The 21,271-nt window shown below is 61.9% G+C and overlaps 1 protein-coding gene across 2 annotated transcripts in view; it reads left to right on the forward strand.

Moving 5' to 3' along the window:
- Positions 1 to 20,584, forward strand: part of ZBTB16 (zinc finger and BTB domain containing 16) — a 67,378-nt gene extending 46,794 nt beyond the window's left edge. For both annotated transcript variants that reach the window (XM_075723259.1, XM_075723260.1), the window contains 3 exons: positions 17,556 to 17,726; positions 19,878 to 20,045; positions 20,316 to 20,584. In XM_075723259.1, coding sequence (XP_075579374.1) covers positions 17,556 to 17,726; positions 19,878 to 20,045; positions 20,316 to 20,545 — 569 coding nt within the window. In that variant the 3' untranslated portion in view covers positions 20,546 to 20,584. The remainder of the gene's footprint in view (positions 1 to 17,555; positions 17,727 to 19,877; positions 20,046 to 20,315) is intronic.
- The last annotated feature ends 687 nt before the right edge of the window (positions 20,585 to 21,271 follow it).

Genomic DNA, 21,271 nt, shown 5'->3' on the forward strand with positions numbered 1-21,271 from the left:
GTGCTGTAGGTTAGGGGGGAGGGAGAAGCTTGCCATGGGGCAGCCAGCAACGCCAAGGGGCTGACCACGCTCAGGGACGAGCCACCCCAGCCCAGCAGCGACTTAAAGGTGGCCGAGCAAACAGCAGCTGCCTCCCGGTTTCCTTACGTGTCCCGGACCTGCCGAGCGTTCCGGGGCGGTCGGCGGGAGCCTGGCTCCCCTCGGTGCCCGCGGCTCCGTAACGTCGGGAGCGGGTGCTGCTGGGCGGCCGCGGAGCCACGCCTGCACCCAAAACCATCCCGCGGCTGCGGAGCGGCTGCAGGGTTTTGCTACCGACCTTGACGCTCCTGCGGGGACTCGAGCGGCGGTGACGCGGCGGCCGAAATGAATCGCTTCCTCTCCTCTTCGGGTGGCAGGCGGAGAGCCCTGCCCTGGCACGGAAAGCACCCCTCCCCTGCCATCGCTATAATTAACCCCGTTCCCAAATAGCGGCATCTCCCAGAGCGGAATTATTTCGGGGGCGTCTTCCTTTCACCCATAGCAGCGGGTTGGTGGGCGGAAGACTTTCCACCCCTCCAGACAGAAAAAGAGGTCGATGTGGGAGACGCGCGGGGGGCGATGCCTTCAAGGATGGCATCACAAACTGAGCAGCGTGTACGCGGCTGACCAAAAGTACCCACTTTGCTCAAAAACGCGGTGTTTAGGGGAGGATGTGGGACCCGTGCGCAAACAGCCGCCGCTTCTCCGGGCGACCTACGGCTGGAGAGCTTTTCTGCAATGGGTGGCCGAGATAAAGGGTTCTCGGGGTGTCTTTTCAGCACACGGGGCTGTTTCTCGGGTGAACGGGCAGGATCCAGGACCCCCCCTTTATCTCATTTATTTTTTTTTTTTCCCCGTTGCCCTCACTGCCCCGCCAAATGACAGCGCCAAATACGAAGCCAGCCGGGCGTACGTGTGCCGCATCAAACGCTGCCCGTCTCTTAGGGCGGAAGACCCGCGCCCTGCTTTCCGATGCGAGGGAAAAAATAATAATAAGTAAAGAAAAAAAAAACCAGTTTCTGCTTGTAAGCACAGAGCTGGCTGTGTGCTGCGTACAGCCCGGTCGATCCGGGACTGAGACGCCCTCTCCGGGTGTTCGCTGTCCTTGGCCCCCGTCCCGCGGCAATAGGAAAAGCAGCAACTGTTTTGGCTCATCTTCCAGCGGCGCGAGCTCGGTGCCGCGCCGGAGGCAGAGCGTGGAAAATTCCTTACCCTTCTCCCAAATTGCAGAGGAAAAACCAAAATGCGCGGAGAAGGCAGGCCAGGGACCCCCAGCAAGCGCCAGCGGGGCTCGGGATGCTCGCGTGGCCGGCGGTCCTGCTAACGGGGCTCGGGCTCGCCGCCGACTTTTATAAATATCAGAGGTGACTCGTCTCGAGTTCCCTCCCGTGTGCCAAGGCAATTAGCGCGCGCGAGCGCGTACGCGCCGGGCGGCCGCTGTCGCTTGCCGGGCCGGCACCCGTTTACTCCTGACCCAATTGCAGGTGGGCGTGCGCGGAGCCTAATATAGAGTTGTGTTTTCTTCGGCACGTAGTTGGCTCTTTGATTTGTGGGCTCGGCGTGCCCCCGGCTGCTCCGCGGAGGATGCGCAGGAGCCTTCGCCCTCCCCTGCCCGTGTCCCGCGCGTGCCCCGGCTGCCGGTGCCGGACCGGGACGCAAGTAGCAGAAAAGAGTTAATAAAACCAACGTGTAACTGAAAATTGAAAAGCTATAAATCCCTCCCCCCGCCCTTTTTTTTTCCTTTTTTTTTTTTTTTTTTTTTTCCGGGATGTTGGTAGCGTTTTGATTTAATAGTTGGCCAAACACAAGGGTCTATTTTATTCAGAGTTTACAGGCCTCAGGGCTGTTATTCCTCCAAATTTAATAGCATTGAAATTGCAGGGTTGGCGATAATTTGCCTATCACTTTCTGCTCTCCCATTGATGTTTATTGTCAGCGGGATGGAATCTCAATCCGATTCACTTAGATAACATGTCTGTTAAACATTTAGATAATTGTGCCATCATTAACTTGTCACATTATTTTAGAGATTCAAAACAGTCATGCGGTATAAGCGGAGGTACAAAGGGAGAAAAATCCGGCGCACAAGAGCAGGAGCCCGGGAGAGGAGGCGGCGGTGGGATGCCCCCGCGCCGGCTCCGATGGAAAACGTCGCCCAGCGGCTGCTCGGGAAGCCCAGCCTTCCTCTCGCCTCTCTTTGCAGGGCTTTAACCAATTTTTTTTCCCCCAAGAAAAATCTCTGCTTCTGTTCTTAAACGCACACGGAGGTACGCGGTGATTTTTTTTTTTTTTTTTTTTAATGCCAGAGCACTTGTCATTTTTCTGTTAAAGAGCATTCCAGAAACCCCATCAGTGGCTCGGGTTGGCGAGGGGGATGCGTGGGAGCCCGGAGGAGGCAGAGAGGGGACCGCGCCGGAGCTGCGCTGTCACGCGGGCACGCACTGTCTCTCTCCGTTCTCGGCAAATTCACATTTAGTCCCGTTAATTACGCATTCGTCTTATCTCCTTTCTTTTGCTTCACTTTCTCTGCCTCAGAACGGTACCCGCCTAAAAAACGTCAGTGATGTTGCGGACGTACGTTGCGCTATTTTTTTTTCCGCTGTCGGAGATTAAGGATTTTGAGGAAGCGGAAGGTAGCGCGCAGGTTTGGTGATCTGAGCCATAAATTACGTTGAAACGTGCGTTCTGTACGCCTTGCGCTCAGCGCGGCACCGCGAGCCGCGGTTCTCCGCCGGTGGCTGTCTTGGGGGCGGCACTTGCCACCGACAGCCGTCCGCAATGTCCCTGCTCCGGCGGCAGGCAGCTTGGGTTCGGGAGACGCGATTCTTCACCCCTCCCGGTGCCTCCTCGCCCACGGCTCGATCGGAGCGGTGCCCGGCCGCGAGCTGCTGGCGCGCTTCCTTACCGAAACCAACCCGACGTCTTCCTGGGCTGCCCGTGCCTTTCTATTACCGTTTCACGGGACTCCTGAGAGCTTTCAGAGAGCAGCTCGACGAGGCTTCTGGGGGAAATACCGCCGGATAGCATTTTTCTCCATAGCTAGAGATAATGCACTGTAGTATTAAGTACGCTTAGAGGTAATTATCCCTCCCGTGCTCGCTTCGGTTGCGCGGTCCCGGCTGGGGGAAGGAGCGCTGGCGATGCTGTGCAGCGATGCTGTGCGGCAATGCCCAGGCGATGCTGTGCGGCGATGCTTGGGCGATGCTGTGCGGCGATGCTTGGGCGATGCTGTGCGGCGATGCCCGGGCAATGCTGTGCGGCGATGCTTGGGCGATGCTGTGCGGCGATGCTTGGGCGATGCTTGGGCGATGCCCGGGCGATGCTGTGCGGCAATGCCCGGGCGATGCTGTGCGGCGATGCTTGGGCGATGCTGTGCGGCGATGCCCGGGTGATGCGGTGCGGCGATGCTTGGGCGATGCCCGGGCGATGCTGTGCGGCGATGCTTGGGCGATGCTGTGCGGTGATGCCCGGGTGATGCTTGGGCGATGCCAGGGCGATGCTGTGCGGCGATGCCCGGGTGATGCTGTGCGGCGATGCTTGGGCGATGCCCGGGCGATGCTGTGCGGCGATGCTTGGGCGATGCTGTGCGGCGATGCCCGGGTGATGCTGTGCGGCAATGCTTGGGCGATCCCTGGGCGATGCTGTGCGGCAATGCTTGGGCGATGCTGTGCGGCGATGCTTGGGCGATGCTGTGCAGCGATGCCCAGGCGATGCTGTGCGGCGATGCTTGGGCGATGCTGTGCGGCGATGCCCGGGTGATGCTGTGCGGCGATGCCCGGGCGATGCTGTGCGGCGATGCCCGGGTGATGCTGTGCGGCGATGCCCAGGCGATGCTGTGCGACGATGCTGTGCGGCGATGCCCGGGCGATGCTGTGCGGCGATGCTGTGCGGCGATGCCTGGGCGATGCTGTGCGGCGATGCCCGGGCGATGCTGTGTGGCGATCCCTGGGCGATGCTGTGCGGCGATGCTGTGCGGCGATGCCCGGGTGATGCTGTGCGGCGATGCTTGGGCGATGCTGTGCGGCGATGCCCGGGTGATGCTGTGCGGCGATGCTGTGCGGCGATGCTTGGGCGATGCTGTGCGGCGATGCCCGGGCGATGCTGTGCGGCGATGCCCAGGCGATGCTGTGCGACGATGCTGTGCGGCGATGCCCGGGCGATGCTGTGCGGCGATGCTGTGCGGCGATGCCTGGGCGATGCTGTGCGGCGATGCCCGGGCGATGCTGTGTGGCGATCCCTGGGCGATGCTGTGCGGCGATGCTGTGCGGCGATGCCCGGGTGATGCTGTGCGGCGATGCTTGGGCGATGCTGTGCGGCGATGCCCGGGTGATGCTGTGCGGCGATGCTGTGTGGCGATGCTTGGGCGATGCAGTGCGGCGATGCCCAGATGACGCTTTGCAGTTTTCCTGTTGGATGCCAGCGTGGATTTTGGATGCTCGGGTACGGAAGTGCTGCGCAGGCCCCTGCGCGTGCTCCTCCAGCGTGCTGCCGTCCCCCAGTGCTTCTGTTGGAGGCTGCGAGCAGCGGGCGCGGGGCTGAGGTGGGCTTGGTTCGGGTGCAAGGATCACGGATTTATGTAGGGCAGGAGTGCCCGTGATGCAGTGGAATGGAGAAAATTGGTGCTGCGTTCAAACCATGACTCCCGAGCTTAGGAAACAACTCTGGTTCACCACTGCACATGGACGTTGTTCCTGGCACCTTCAAACGCCGGCAGTGCCCGGCGGGAACCCTTGACCAAGCTGGGAAAATTGGGTTTTGGGCTGGGGGAGTTGCTACTGGAGGCATCTCCGGGAGTTTGTGGCTTCAGTAGCAAGTGAAGACATGAAATGCTAATGGTAAAGATGCTTTCGTGGCTGCTGTGACAATTTTGGGTACAGGCATCCGACTGGAGCCAAATGTGTCATGCGCAGGCACAGCATCTTTTGTGCAGCGTCGCCTGCACACGTTTATAAGAACCTTGGAAAAAATACTCTGTGCTTAATTTTGGCCACTCAACAGGGAGCGGGGCTCACTCGCTCCAGTCTTCATCTGTGGCAGAACAGAACGCAAATGGTGAGCTGAGGAAGGGTGGAACAGAGCAGTCCGAATGCATCCAAAATGCAAAGCCTCGGGTTTTTAAAATACTCTCGCAGCCGAGTTTATTTGCAAAAAGGACCAAAAATGGTACAAGTGGAGGGGGGGATGAGCGCATGGCTTCAGCTAGAGCCCGTCGCCTCTCCCGTGCTTCCAAGCTCGTGGCCCGGGTGCGCTTCCCACGCCAGCCGGCGTCCTCAAAGGACAGCGGGTTTTGCAAACGTTTATTTCTATAAAAACGAGGGCTGGGACAGCTACGCTTCCCGTCGGAAGCCTCCGTCATTCAGGAGCGTCATTCACGACGCAAGCAGCTGTACCGCGTCCGCCGGCTTGCCCCTCGCCACCTCCGAGCACGGCGTGCGGCCGCGGCGTGCCGGGAGCTCGCCGGCAAGCGCGCCGAGCGGGGCCGGCGGCCGCGGCACCTCGTTAGCACCGTTCCCGGGCGGTGCGTGCCGCCGGCCCCGGCTTCTGCGGGGACTCGGGGCGGCGGGTCCTGGGGGGTGCAGCACAGAGACCCTTTGTCTGACAGTAATGTCCTGTGACAGCGCTTGAAATCCGAGTCCCGGCGCGCATTCCTGAAACCGGGAATCTCCCTGCCTCCCAAAGCACGGCTGCTTTTTCCACCTTTACAGCAAACGGCAGCAAAAATTCCCCACGCGTCAAGGTGGGCTCATGGGGAAGCGCGACGAAGCCGGGCTTCGTGCGAGCGGCCGTAGCTGCCAAAAACAGGCCGGGAGGTGGAAACGTGGTGGACCCGCGTCCAAAACCGGCGGCCAATGGCCGGCCTTTAATTTTCCTGTGCAAATACTATTTAAAGCGCGATGAGAAAAGCCCTCTCGCTAAGCTACGGAGAAATCTTTCTTGTCCTTTAATTCTAGATGAAGGGGATTAGTGTGAACATATTTAACCTCTGACCCGCGGACAAAAGCATTATCAAATTTAGTTGCCAAGTGGCTCCCCATTTAACCGAACCAGTGCAGTATCTCAGCAATTTTTTTTTTTTCCTTCCCTCCCTTGAAAGCTTTAACATCCATTGTTGCCCCCGGAGCACGGGGGGACTTGGCGGCCCTCCTCTGCTCGGATTCGAGGTGCTCGTCAGAGCCCCCGTAAGGGAAGCCAGCGTTGTAGTCGCTGCCAGAACCCGTGGGAGCTTCAAAAAGCGAGCGAACCCCCCAAAAGAGCCAAGCCTCTGTCGGTCGGGCTGGTTTTTCCCCTGGTTTCTCCGTGCCTGCCTCGGCGCTGGCTTGGGGGATGCTCGCCCACCGCTCCGGAGCACAGACACCTCTCGTACCCCTTCGCTCCTCGTTTTGCTCCGGAGCGGCAAAGAAAAGGCGCTGCCGGCTAGCGCGCTGCCGGCGAGCTCGGGGACACTGGGCGCTGCCGCGCCGGGGCTTTATAAAATAGGGATGAAACACGGGCGAGGAGGCTTTCGGGGTCTCCTGGTCCAGCGGAGGAATGCCGAGAGGGGCCTCCCGTCAGGAGCCGGTGTCCGTTTACAGTGCATCTCTCATAAACCCGGCGGCGGGGGCGAGGGCAGGGGGACCGGCCCTCCTGGTATGTGATTGATTATCTGGTATTTATGCCATTGAGGACTTTTCAGCGGCTCGGGGTCAGGGGGTCATCTCATGTGTCTTGCTGCAAATCCGCTTCCTTTTGTACAGTGCGGGCTGGGTGAGCAGACACACAAAAACAGCTTTTTCTTTTCCTTGGGAAAAAGGGGAGGGGGGCGGGCTGGTGTCAATGAATTTTTTTTTTCAGCCTTTCCTGAATAGTGTCCTTTTTAATTCCAAAGAACTTTTAATTAAAAGTAGCAGGAAAGTTCATCTCGACAAGGTTTAACTTACCTTAGCAGTTACTTTTGTCCCCCGGGATTCGCGTCTCCCCGCTTTGCAAAAAAAAAAAAAAAAAGAACGCACAAGAAATGGGGGAGAGGCTGCTCTCGGTACCGTTTTGCATCTCCCCGGGTTTACCGAGAAGGCCTTTTCATCTCTCCTCTTCTTTTTTTTTTAATGATGGGGGTGAAGGAATAATAAGCGGACGCTGCGAATCCCGGCTTTGTGCCTCGCGGCAGCCGGTCGCTCCGCTGGCCGGGGGCGGCTCCAAAAGGCTCGTTTCGTCGGCTGGGACGCGAACCGGGGCTCCCCGCGTCTGCTCGGGGCCGGGGGATGCCGGAGCGGTACCGCCCTGGCCGGGAAGGATCCAGGAGCGGAGCGGGTGGGCGGCGGGCGGGCGATGCCCTGTGCCGGGTGGGATGCCGGCGGCAGCAGCGGTGGCGATGCCGATGGTGGCCCGGGTGATGGTGGTCTCCCGTGGGGTGGGATGCCCGCAGGGGCACCGCGGAGGGCAGGACGTGACGCCGCTGGCCAGGGACATCGCCTGCTCTCCCCTAAAACCCTCCCGGCAGGGAAAAGCGCGCGCCCGCCGCGATGCGCCGGTGGGAAAACACTCGTGGAGGAGTTGGTTGGCCAAAAAGAGATGGGGGTGGCTCTCGGTGGGCCAGAAACCCTGGTGAGGGCTTCGTCTCCTCGCTCAAGCTCTTTTTTTAACCGTGGAGCAGTTTCTAACACATTTGCTTTACCATCACTGGGAAAGCAGCGGGGAAAAATACGTTAGCTTTTCGACAGAAAGTCACATCATTGTTTCAGCTGGTTTCACTCCAAATTCCAATTGGGAAGAGGAAATCTGGGAAGCCGTCGTGGTGACGACGAGTAAGCGAGTAGCTGACAGCTTCCCTTCTGATGCGGTGGCCAGAAACGCCGCTGCAATTTGCCTCCGATCGCCCAGGGGAAGCGCTCGTCCTCGGGCAGGGCAGGGGCAGATCTGCAACGTGTGGCTTCCTTGGGAATGGCAGGGATGGATCCGGGATTCTCCAGGATGGAGAGCGCTGGGACAGGCTTAGGGGAAAGCGGCACCGAGGGGAGGTGCTGCGCAGAGATACGCAGGTACCGGACAGATTAATGCATTTTGGTCAAGTGACGCGTGTTTTGCTGGGAAAGAGGGCGGCTTTTCATCCATACTTTTAGTGGCTGAAGGAGCTGAATACCGTTTTTTGCTAAGGATGATGGCGTGCAAGGGCGTTCAGACGCACGAGGTGCGTGCGTGCAAGCTCGTTTCGGCAGCGCCGGCATCCCCACTGCGGGCGCAGGGGGTGGGTGCTCCCCGAGCATCGTCCCCTTCTGCCGGCGCGGTGTTTGGTTGCTGCAGAGGCAAACGGCATCCCCCCGCTCCTGCGTACTTTTTCCCTTCCTGGGGAAAGTCTCCGTCTCCGAGCTTGCCGCTTTTCACACCCATGTTAAGGCTGAATTGGCGTCGCCGGCTGAGACCCGTCTGCAGGGGTGCGACGTCGCTCAGCTGCGTGGCCGGGGGCTCGACGGCGGCGTTCGCCCCTCCAGCCGACGTGCGGAGAGGCCTTTTGTGACGGCCTCCGTCTCCCGCAGGCTTTGTTCAGCGGCGGGACGCAAACGCCGCTGCCTTGCACCCTCCCGTCCGGGCTCACCGGAGCAGGTTATCGTCCCCCTGGTGTTACAGGGCTTCCCGTGACCTCAAGCTATTGGTACCAAAATGCCTGATGGGTGCGGAAAAGGGGAGGCTGTCCCCGTTGATGCGCTGCATTTTTGGCCGCCTGAACGTTTTTGATCCGTATTGATAGATTCTGACAGATATTCAGCGCAAGGAAAGGGCTTTGGGGATTTCACCTTTTGCGAGGAGGGCACGCCCCCAGCTTCAGCCAGAAGGCTTTAGGGTTTGTAAAAGTCTTCAAACAACTGTTTGGCCTAAAATAATAGAAATCAGGCTTGAAAGCGCAGCGCACTGTAGGCGCGAAGCCTCCGCGGAGCGCGTTCCCGGGCTCGCACGGCGTTGGGAGCTTGGGAAGCTCTCGCCTCCCCCAGCCGAGGGGTGGAAATGCAGTAAAACGGGATTGGCCCCTAAAAAGGTCATCGGATTTTCGTTTCCTAGGGCGAGGTTTGCACGACGCTTGGTTTCTTCGGGAGGAAAACCCGCTGGCACTCTGTCGGTGCAGGTTTGGGGGATGCTGAGCGCGCCCCTTCCCTCCAAAGCCTGGGGACCGCGTTCGGGGAGGGCGGGATTGCGGCTGGATGCTGCGGCAGCCGGCGAGCGGAGGCGGCCGTTCCCATGTGCTGGGGAGAAGGGGTCAGGCGGGAGATGCTCGGGGGATGGCTTGTCCCCTGCGCTGGTGACAGGGGCATGCCTGGACCGATGCTGTCCCCCGGGAGCACCCCTGGACCGATGCTGTCCCCCGGGAGCACCCCTGGACCGATGCTGTCCCCCCGGGAGCACCCCTGGACCGATGCTGTCCCCCGGGAGCACCCCTGGACCGATGCTGTCCCCCCGGGAGCATCCCTGGACCGATGCTGTCCCCCCGGGAGCACCCCTGGACCGATGCTGTCCCCCCGGGAGCATCCCTGGACCGATGCTGTCCACCGGGAGCACCCCTGGACCGATGCTGTTTGCCCAGGGAGCACCCCTGGACCGATGCTGTCCGCCCGGGAAGCACCCCTGGACCGATGCTGTCCCCCCGGGAGCATGCCTGGACCGATGCTGTCCCCAGGGAGCACCCCTGGACCGATGCTGTCCCCGGGGAGCATGCCTGGACCGACGCTGTCCCCCGGGAGCATCCCTGGACCGATGCTGTCCCCCGGGAGCACCCCTGGACCAATGCTGTCCCCCGGGGAGCATCCCTGGACTGATGCTGTCCCCAGGGAGCACCCCTGGACCGATGCTGTCCCCCGGGAGCATCCCTCGCAGGCAGGGGGCCGCCCGCGTCCCTCAGTTTGCAGGCAGGTCTCCGTGTGGGCTCAGCATCCTCCCCTGCATCACCCTGCCCCTCCTCGGCAGCCGGTCCCCCCCCGCCCGAAATGCATCCCTCGATGAGCACCCTGCTTGGACCCGCGGGCTGCCTGGCAGCGCTGCGCCCAGCGCGGGTCCAGCTGCCGCCGTGATTGACGCAAAGCCAGTCTATAAATAAAGTCTTTCTCTCCTCTCATAAAGACTTTGTGGTTTAGTTTGCTTTCAAGGTCAAGATCAGACCTTTCTAAATAAACACATATCAAAGGATCATTAGCGGAGCAGCACTGTTAAATTGAGATATTAACTTCTGTCAGCCGCGCGTTTCCTTTTTGTTCTGTAACTCGCGACTGCGGCGGGTTTTTATTATTTTGGCCCTAGGCGGTAGCATCTGGCTTCTGTAGAGACTGTAAAAATTAAAAAGCAACACAAATCATTGCGAGAGAAAAGCAGTAAATTCAATGATAAGAATTTAAAATTAAAATGTTTCGGCGCTTTTATATTCCGCGAAACATGAAACGAATGAGTTGTGTGCCTGTTGCCATAAAGCTGCCGCCGCTAATAGTCGCGGGGCTCTTTCCCTCCCCGCTCGCTCTCCCTCCTAATCTTTCTTGCCTGAGCAATCGCAGAAAAGCGCAGTGAAGGAAGACGACGACGACGACGATGATGATGATGACAGCGATGGAGATGCAGGGCGGCGGGGAAGGGGGCGAGGTGCCGCCGATGGGACCAGGGGGAGCAAAGGGCCCCCCAAAAGGGAGGCGAGAAGGGGATGCGCTTGTCCCGCTGCGCTCAAAGGGAGACGGAGAGGTCGAGCGGGGAGGGTGTGACTAATGCGCCGGGTCACCGGGATGCGGCACCGCATTGTCCCCCGGGTCCAGATGGCCCCCGGAATAAATCACCCCCGGTGGGCGCGAGCTGCTCGTGCCAGAGCCGCGGCGCGGGGCTTGCCGCTCGCTCCCCGGCTTGCTGCGGGCGCCCGGACTTCGAGCCCCCTCCGTGCGCATCCCGCCCCGGGCGGTGGGGAGAGCGGGAAGCAGCACCGTGCGTCGCTGCGGGGGCGAAAAACAAAGCCTTTAGGTTTGGGGCTTTTTTTTTTTTTTTTTTTTTTTTTTTTTTTTTTTAATTTTATTTTTAACCCCCTGCGCTCGCGAGGCTGATGTTGTACGTCTGCTCTGAAAGGCTCAAGTTTTTGTAGGCGTCAGTAAAAAGGGTGCTGGGGAGGGGGCATGCCCTGCCCTCCTGTTGCAGCCGGGGCAGCCGCATCCAGCCACCCCCGGAGGGAAACCAGCGGCAGAAGAGCAGGCAGCACCGGCTGCTTTTTGAGAATTAATTTCCCGTAGTCAGTTAAAGTTGGGAGGAAAGCTGCGCGATCTCCAAGTAAATAATAATAATCAAACAAATGCCCCCTTGGGAGAATTTGCCTTCCATAAAGATGTTAATTAGCGCGGAAGCCGAGCCGCGGAGTCCAGAGGCAGCCTTTGAAACAGGGATGATTTGGTGACTCCGCCACGGAACGCGCACATCTCCTGTGTTTATCATCCGGGGCTTTCCCCCCCCCTCGCTTCTCTACTTAACCACGAAGGTTGTAGGGGCTGTCGGGTCCCACCGAGCAGCCGGCACGGCTAACGGGTGCCACCGTCACCCCTCAATAGCGCTTTTGTTCCGGCGCCGCACCGGAGCGGCCGGGGGTTGTAAAGGGCTGGCTCTGCCATCCTGGCGTGACACCCTTAAAAACCCACGCCTCCGCGTGTGCGCCGTGTATCCCGACAGCAGCGTTCGGGCGAGAAGGGCTCCTTCGCACCGCCCCGCGGGTTTGCTTCGGTGCTGCCACCGAGAACGCCGCTTCTGGTTTCATAATAATCCCGAAAAGACACCGAAACTGGGTTAATCTTCTTACCCCGCGCAGCCCTCCCGGGGCAAAACGCAAGCTCGGTGCTGGTGCCACCGGCCAGCATCCCCGGGACCGTGCCCCTGCCTGCCACTTCTGCCTGTCCTTCATCGCCCGTCCTCCTCCTCGGATGTGCGCGGCGGCCCCAGGGAGTCCTCCGTGCCGAGCTGAGCCCGGCACCTTAAGTATGCGCTTAAGTCCCGCTGGCTCTAATGGTTCTCAATCCTGTCCGTACACGCGTTGTCCCAGCCATCGCAAGCCGGCGGCGATGTGCAATGCTGGCGGTGGGGCGGGCGCTGCTGCCCGGGCGACGGATGGAGTCGTGCCGAGGGATGCTCCGGGGTGGATGCTCCGGGCGATGCTCCCCTTGGCAGCGCTGCCACCGCCTCCCTGCCCGCTTTTCCGCAGGCGGGGCTGGAAAGGGCTGGAAAGGAGGGCTGCCCGCAGCTCTCGGGCTGCAAGCGCCGGTGGTTTCGTCTGCTTGCCTCCACGGCCCCGAGGATGCTAAAAGCGCCGTCCTCCCCTAACGCTGCTTTTCATGCATGCCCTGCAGCTGCAGCCAGCAGCATTGTCCGGGAGGTGGAGGCTGGTGGGGAGCCCTTGACACGCCGACAAAAAACCGTCAGGCGTCCCTGAAATCTCATCTGGGGAGAGCCAGCAGCCCCTGGGCTCCTGCTTCGCGTGGCCGGAACGTTTTGGAACCGTCTGCCTGGCTCCTAACGATGGTGGCGTTTTTAGCGCGCCGCCTTTGGCACGTGCGGCGCGTAAGAGATTGCGTTAAATACAGGGGTCGAAGGAGGGGCGAGTCTCGTTGAAGACCCCCGATTTGCAGGATGCGAGTCGAGGGTTTGGGGGTTTTTGTGGCGGGCGCGAGAGGCGGCGGCTGGCTCCGTCGGCATCCTTCGATGCGCCCGCCCTCGTGCCTGCTGTAACGCCGGAGCCTTCCCGGCGTGCCCCTCCGCAGCCTTTGATTACGGCTTTCTGACGCTATTGAGTACCGCCGCGGCGGATGGACAGGCCTGCCTCGTTTTTTCGAGTCTCGTAACGCCGCTCTGAGGAAAGGCAGGGAAAAGATGCCAGCGTTAGGAGGAGGATTCGGGGAGGGGCGGTTCGGTGTGCGGGTCCCCGCGTTGGCTCCGTGCGCCCGGGGACCGACGGAGCCACGCCGTCGCAGCTGGAGCTGAGCGGAGGACGCTTCACCGGCGCGGTGGCATCGGTCCCCTTCGGTCCCCCCTCCCCTGCCGCCGGAGCATCGCCGGGTCCCCCTACACCCGCCTGCCTCGGGGGTCCGGGCTCGGCGGCGCTGCCGCGGGATCCGGGGGGCCGGCAGAAAGCCGTCGGGAGCGCGCACACAGGCGCGCGCGCAGGGGGGGAAAAACTTGAAGTCAAATGTCTGAAAGTCAGATCCCTTTTTAGTATGAATTTGCTGTATCTCATTCCGAGCACTAATTCCAATTTAATTGCAAGTGGCCTGAAGCCTCTTCAATAGGAGTAACAAATGGTTTGATTTTGTAAACTTCATCAGACTGCATTTTAAATGCGACACACTAGCCCGGCTCGAATGCCAATGAAGCACTGAAGTAGCTCTCTGTTTACTAATTATCCGTTTTTACTTCAAGCCACGCTGGCTGGCTTGTCTGATTAAATCGGATTTGTGGGATAGAGAACAGCTAGCAGAGTTTTCTCTATAGTAAACGAGATTGAAACTATGGGCCGCCTGGCTGCACACTGTAAATTATATTTCCTTTTAAAGGGGACGTGTCGCCTTTCTCCCGCCAGCGCACCTCCCGCATCCTAAACTTCACGGCGCGGCAGCGCGCCCGGCTCCTTTCCGAAGGGAGACCCACCCGGCCCCCTCGCCCGCCGCCGCGCGGGTTTTTATTTTAATTCCTGCTCTCGCGGAGGCAGCGGGCGGGAGACGGCGCCGCGCTCGCCGCCGCCGCGCCTGCCGCATCCCTCGCCACGAGCTGGGCAGGGGCGGAAAAGCCCCTGAGCGTCGCGTGTCGCATCTTGCTTGCCTTTGCGTCCCCGGCGCTGATTTGGGAGCGAGCCGCCGGAGGACCGGGAGGTGCATCTGCATGCTTGCAGCCGTAGGGTTTTTTTTTTTTTTTTTCCCCCTCCCTGGAGCAAGCATCCATCCCCTGGACACCAGATTTTCGGGCCGCCTGCTATTGAGAAGTGCCTCGCGCGAGGCAGCCGGTGCGCTCTCCCCGATAGCATCCAAAACCCAACCTGCTCCGGCTGCTGCCATGAACCCCACCGCCGGGCCGAGAGCCGGCCCGTTACCGGCTACGGCTGCCGGCAACCGGCGCCGGGCCGGGCAGAGATACGTCAAACCGGGGAAGATGGGCGAAGGTGGCCGCCGAACGCTTAAACCTCCCCGGTTGCTAAGACTTTAATTCCGCAAGCTTGACCTACGCCGCCCCCTCCCTCGGTATCTATCTTTGTGCCCGGGGGCTTTTTATATTTTAATTTGCTTTTGAACATCCTGCAAAATTAATGGCGCGCTCGGGGCCATTGTGCGGCGTACAGTAGAGGGAAGGGCCGGCGGCGCCCGCCGAGAGCCACCGCGTTTCCCGGGGAATGAATTGCTCGCCCGCCTTCGCCCCTTTTAATTGTTGACAGTAAAAAGCGTTTAAATGCCGCTTAATTTGTAATCATCTTCCCGCAAAAAGGGGAGAAACCATTAAAACGTCAGGGAAATGAATAAATCCGTCTCTCGCTGGTTTGGGGCGGCGGCGTTTCTTTATCGGGGGTGATTTTTCTTCCGATGGCTGAGGGCTGGCTCGGGGCTGCTCCAGCCGGGAGCCCGGGGATGCGCTCGGGGCGGGAGCCCGGGGACGCGCTCCGGCTGGGAGAGCGGCGCCGAGTCGCCGCGGCACGCCTGGTGCTGCCGAAGCCCGGCTGCGGCAGGGACGGCAGCGACCCCGGGCACCCGCTCGTCGGCGTTCCCATCTTTCCCATCCTCTCACCAAAGGCGGGACATCGCTACGCGTGCAGCTTAAAGAAAAAATCAAGTTAATCGATTAATGCCCGCAGCGGGACGGTGCCCGGCAGAGCCCCCGCTCGGTGCCGCGCTCCCCGGCTGCTGGAGGGCCGCATCGGCGGAGCCTGGGGGCCGCAAGCAAGCGGCGGCCTGCCCGCCGTCCTGCGCGCCCCGCTGCTGGGCTCAGCGCTGCGGTGGGGGCCGTCTCCCGAATCCTCCGCGCCAGGCTGGCCGCAGCCCTCGCACCCCGCGGCCGCTGGGCTCCCCGAGGGCGCCCGGCGCCTCCGCGCGCCGTGCCGGTGCACGCCAACCTCCCCATTCCGGGTATTTATTTACCAACGCGTTACCTTAAAACAAAAAACAAAAATTCAATTAAAAACCACCTTTTGCGGGTCCTGGCAAGCAGCACCGCCGGGGGGATGCCCAGCTCCGGGGGGACCAGCACCGGCCCCGTGGACCAGCGGCCGCGTCCCCCCGTGCGCACGAGGCGGCTTGTCCCCATCGCTGCGGCTGCCGGAGTGGGCCCGGTTTTTTTTTTTTTTCAAGCGGGGGCCAATTAGTTTCACAAATGAGGGCCCTACGGTGCCAGGGAGGATTTGTTACGGCCCCGCGCGCCGGCCCGGCGGCATTGTCCTGCCCTCCGCCCCCGCGGGAGCCCATTGTCCCCGGCCCCAGCGGGGGCTGCTGGCGGCAGATTTATCGGGGCCGGCGTCCCGCCGGCCAGGGCCTCCGCTCCGCAGCTGGCCGCGGCGCTGGGGGCTCAGCCCCGGGGACCTTTGACCCGTCCTGCTGTCACCGCCGGGGCCGCCGAGGGCCGCGGGGCCGCATACCTCTCAGGATTTGCTTTGCACGGCCCGTTCGGGGCTGGCTGCTTTTTTTTTTTTTTATTATTATTATTATTTTCCCCTTTTTTTTTTTGTCTCAGGAGCGTTTTGTCCGCAGCTGCGTGGGGGGCGCGCGAGCCTGCGCCCCTCCCCAGGATAAATCCCTGTGGAGGGAGAAAGGCGGCTCCCGTGCGGGGCCGCCTCTCTTGCTGCTTTTATTCCCATTTCGTAGGGGGTTTTTTGCAGATTTTGGAGCGTTTCTGGGCAGCCCGCCGCGTGCCTTGCCGAGGCTGGGACTGAGCATCCCTCCTGGCCGCCTCTGCATCCTCAGAGCCGGCTGCGGCGCGGCACCGGAGGACGGCACGGTGCCGGTGCCGTGCTGGGATGGGCGATGGTGCACGCCGGGATGGGCGATGGTGCACGCCGGGATGGGCGATGGTGCACGCCGGGATGGGCGATGGTGCACGCCGGGATGGCTGATGGTGCACGCCGGGATGGCTGATGGTGCACGCCGGGATGGGCGATGGTGCATGCCGGGATGGCTGATGGTGCACGCCGGGATGGGCGATGGTGCGCGCCGGGATGGGCGATGGTGCGCGCCGGGATGGGCGATGGTGCGCGCCAGGATGGGCGATGGTGCACGCTGGGATGGGCGATGGTGCATGCCGGGATGGGCGATGGTGCACGCCGGGATGGCTGATGGTGCACGCCGGGATGGGCGATGGTGCATGCCGGGATGGGCGATGGTGCACGCCGGGATGGCTGATGGTGCACGCCGGGATGGGCGATGGTGCACGCCGGGATGGGCGATGGTGCACGCCGGGATGGGCGATGGTGCATGCCGGGATGGGCGATGGTGCACGCCGGGATGGCTGATGGTGCACGCTGGGATGGCCGATGGTGCACGCCGAGACGCTCTCGGGGATGCCCGTCACCCGGCTGGCCAGGAGCGTGCTGCTGGGGGGCTTCCTTCGCTGGCACCCGCCCGCACGCCAGGCAGGAGCACGATGCCGGTGCCCGCCGTTTGCCTGCCCCGTGGCGCGGCGGTCCCGGTGGGCTCCCCTCCGGTGACTCCGCCTCGCCGCCGGGTTCCCCCGGGCTGGTTTTGGCAGCATGGCGAGCAGCCCCCCCCCCCGCCCCCGCTGTTCCTAAAGGCAGCGCAGATCCGTTGGTTACCTTGAACATCTTGCTGCTGCTAATGAATTGCTAATACAATTTTCTAGATAATTTTATTTCCATAGTCCTCACATTTTAATGTCTCCAAAAAGCTAGCATTTATTTGCTTAATCTCCTCGCGTAATACAATTTGCACCGACTCGTAGGTTCTGAACAATCAGCTATGCATAAACAAAAGCAAATTGTTTAATAACACAAAGGTCTGATATTTTTATTGACGGCGTCTAAGTATCCGGGGTTGGGTTTTTTCCCTGCTTTTGCCGTTGCGTTGATGCAGCCAGCTTCACACCCGTGCCCGCGGTTGGGAGGACGGAGCTCGTCTTTGTATTTCGGCTGGAGATCGCGCGCAGCGCGGGGTGGGCACCTCGCCCTCTTGCATCCAGCCCCCTGCTCCCCGGGGCAGCTTTGCGGGGTGTTTCTTGGGGTCCCCTTTCCCTGGGCATGGAGAGCTCTGAGCCGGGCAGCTCTCGCAGGTGCGCGGGGACGCGGCGATCGCCCCACAGCTGCCTCGCGTTTGGGCGTCACAGGGCTGGGGCTTCCAGCTGCCTCCAATGCATAAAAGCCCCCCGCCCTGCCCCGGCGTTCCCCCCGTGGGGCTGGGGGTGGCCGGGGTCCTGCTGCTGGGACCCCAGCGACACCCAGAGCCCCGCTGCTCTCGGGGTCCCCCCTGCTGCAGGGGCATCGCTGCCGCCGGGCGGGAGCGGGGACCCCCCAAACACCGGTGGGGCGGGGGTCCCGGGTGCTGGGCAGCGCCTAAACCATAGCTCACCCTCTCTCGCAGGTACGGACATGGCCGTTTTCTGCCTGCTGTGCGGCAAGCGGTTCCAGACGCAGAGCGCCCTGCAGCAGCACATGGAGGTGCACGCCGGGGTGCGCAGCTACATCTGCAGCGAGTGCAACCGCACCTTCCCCAGCCACACCGCGCTCAAGAGGCACCTCCGCTCCCACACAGGTACGACGGCACCGCCGCCGGCACGCTCGGCGCTGCGGCAGGCTTCTTCCCCATTTGTTTAAAAAAAAAAAAAAACAAGGGGAGGAGGGGAGAAAGGTGAAATCATCTTAAAAGCGTCGAGGCGGCTGCTGTTGTTTGGATTTAAAAAAACGAAACGGAAAATGAAAAGCCGCGTGTAATAAGTTGAGCTGGTATAAGGTGACACGTGACCTTCTTAGGGGATGCGCGATCATACGCGCTTCACCGGCTTACGGGCGGTGGATGCACATAATCAGCTGGTGCTCGGCCCTAATGGGATTAGGGCGACCTGCGCTACGTGTAGCCGGTGCTTTGGCGGCACGGCCCGCCGGGGCCGGGCTTGGCTCCGGGAGAGCGGGGCTTTGGCCACCTTACGCCGTGTCCTCAAAGCGCCCGCACCGTGTCCCGGGCTCCTCCGCCAGCATCCCCGGGATGGCAGGGGGAGAGGTCCCGGCCATGCGGTGAGCGCCGACGCTCGCGTCCGGCTGCAAAACCCCGCGGTGCAGGGAAAAGCAAATCCCTGGGGGGATGAGCGGGGTCGCGCAGGGGGAGCCTGCCCCGCGCTTCGCAGCCCCGCCGTGCATCGTGGCCACGGCTCTCTGCGGCTGCGCGGGTGAAGCGTTCCTCGCCCGTCCTTCGCCCACGTGAGTTGGAGGCTCGTGCGCCCTCCTCGGCTGCGCTGTCGTTGGGAGGAAAATGCGTGCCAAGCAGGGGCACCCCCTCTCCTTTCCCCCGCCAAGCAGCGTGCGCGCCTGCAGCCTCCAAAGGGGACGCAGCGGCGGCTGCTGCGGGGACGCGCAGGCAGCGTGGCGGGAGGGTCGCTGCGGCCGGACGCTGCCAGAGCCACGCGCGTCCCTGGGCTTGGGGTCCCGGCGTGGGAACTGGGAGTCGCGCGCTGGTGATAAGCACGTTAATGCCGAGCGCTGGAGCTATTTATAGCCCGTAATCCGGTGACCTGGGCTGCGGGTCGGGCCCTGCACGTCCCACCCCAACCTCTGCTGCCTTAGCAGCTCCTGGCTGTGAAAAAACACCAGATCATCGGCGCTCGAGGGGTGCTTCATCCTGCTGCGTGGTTTCGGGATGCTCGCGCTCCTCCCGGGGCCGGAGCGCTCCGGGGGCCCCAGCTCCCATTTACACGGCTCCTAAAAACCGAGCACGTGGAAGCGCTTGCCCGCCTCTGGCTGCAGAATTGCTGTCTTTGAGTATAGGGTCGAAAACCAAGGCGGTAATTTGGAATTGGGCCTGGAGAGGTGAAACGCAGCCGCTGACAGGCACCACCTGCCTCGCCTTTGGAGGGGGGGTGCGAAATGCACCCTGAGCATCCTCCTCCTCCTCCTCTTCCTCCTCCTCCGGTGCCCAGCCAGCCGCTGCGGGAGGGGGCGCGGGGCCGCAGGTCTCGGCTGCGGCACACGGGGAGAGAGTAAAATATCATTTTAAAGAGGAAGCGAAAGCGCAGGCATGTGAGTATATAACGAGAAGGACAATTTATGCCCAGGCACGAGTGCAGTTTGACACGGGGATAATGAAAAAACGTAGGTCATTGTGGATGACTTAAGCCTTCACAGCTGAAGAAAATGTATGAAATGCGGGGAACATTACACGCTTGGCAGCTCCGCACATCTGCAGCAGGACAAGTGAAATACAGTTGGCCATTCTTTACCATAAACTGTGCTTGTAGGATATGCGGCACAGAGAAATTGTAATTACAGTGACAAGACAAATCAGTAATATTTAAATATTCATGAACAAAGTCTCGGACGATCAATCTATCTTTATTGTCCTTGCCTTCGCGGCTGTAATAAATAAGTAGCTGGAGCCCTCACCTTTCCTTCAAATCATTCTGCCTTTGGTGCCCAACCGGAGTTCATTTATCAGCCGCCCGGTCTGGAGCGCGGGAGACGCCCGGGGCCGGGTCTGTGCCGGCGATGCCGGGTGAAAAGCCTGGGAATCGGTGGCGGGAGGGTCGCGGCCGCCCTTCACCCTGCTGCGGACCCCCACGCGGGGATGCGGGGACCGGCGCGCCGTGCTGGGACGCTCCGTCCCCCGGGGTGGCGGCGGCGCGTGCCGGGGGCGAATCCGGGCTGGCGAGCTAGTTTTGGCGCGGCGGCAGCTCTGACGCATGTGTGCTTGCAGGTGACCACCCCTACGAGTGCGAGTTCTGCGGCAGCTGCTTCCGGGACGAGAGCACGCTGAAGGGCCACAAGCGCATCCACACCGGCGAGAAGCCATACGAGTGCAACGGCTGCGGCAAAAAGTTCAGCCTCAAGCACCAGCTGGAGACCCACTACCGGGTCCACACAGGTACGTGCTGCGGCGGGGGTCTGCGGTCAGGCCGGTGGCGCTGGACCGGTCCCCCGGTGGAGATGCCGGTGGCGTGGGCCGGGGATAACAAATCGTCGGATGAGCCGGCACGTAACTATTGTAAATAGAGGATCAATAGGGAGATCGGTTCTGCCGTTCATTACCCGGTCATCGGCTGCGCCCGCCGCGGCAGCGTCGATGCCGGGCAGTTAATTACCGCCCGGAGGCGGCGAGCCCCCGCTGAGGCGCCCGTCTCCCTGTCTCCCGCAGGCGAGAAGCCCTTCGAGTGCAAGCTGTGCCACCAGCGCTCCCGGGACTACTCGGCCATGATCAAACACCTTCGGACCCACAATGGCGCTTCCCCCTACCAGTGCACCATTTGCCTGGAGTACTGCCCCAGCCTCTCCGCCATGCAGAAGCACATGAAGGGCCACAAGCCGGAGGAGATCCCCACCGACTGGCGGATAGAGAAGACCTATCTCTACCTCTGCTACGTCTGAGGGAGGAGGTGCAGGGGCGGCGGGGCCGAGCGGCGGAGGACTGGGCGGAAAAAAAAAAAAAAAAAACAACCCCACCGAACCCGCAGCGTCCACGGCCTTGTTTGTTTTCAGTTGTCGTTCGTCGCTTCTCGCCGGAAGGATCCTGCGGCTCGCGCCGGGGCAGGGGGGACGCACCGGCCCCTTCCCCGCACCCACCCGCTCGCCCTCCCCGGCTGCTCGTGCGCCCGCTGCCCTCGCCCCTTGCAGCCCCCGGGGAGTCGGCTCCACCGGTCACCACCGGTGCCGCTTGCCGGGACGACCGCGTAGGGGCGGCGCGCTTCGCCGAAAGCGCGCGTACGGCCGGCGCTTTGGGAAGGCTTTAATTCCTGGTTTCCTCTATCCACCGCATAGACCCCGCCACGGGTGCCCCGCCGAGGACCCGAGCTCGCAGGTGGGGCTCACGGCTCCGCGTGGGGCTCACGGCTCCGCGTGGGGCTCACGGCTCCGCGTGGGGCTCAGCCCCTGTTCCGGGAGGGCTCCCACGCTCCCGGGCTGCGGCGTCGCAGGTGGGAAAGCGCTGGCATCCGGCGAGCCGTCGCTTTGCTGAGAGCATCCTCGGGGGGGATCCCGGCCGGAGGAGGAGGGTGTTTGGGGTAGGGAACCGGCTGCGAGCCGGGCGCCTCGGGGTGCTGCCCGGGGCCTGGGTGGGTGCCGGGGCGCCCGGGGGCTGCCGCCCTCCCCCTGACC

Source organism: Pelecanus crispus, chromosome 19, assembly GCF_030463565.1.
Source record: "Pelecanus crispus isolate bPelCri1 chromosome 19, bPelCri1.pri, whole genome shotgun sequence".
Lineage (NCBI taxonomy): Eukaryota > Metazoa > Chordata > Aves > Pelecaniformes > Pelecanidae > Pelecanus > Pelecanus crispus.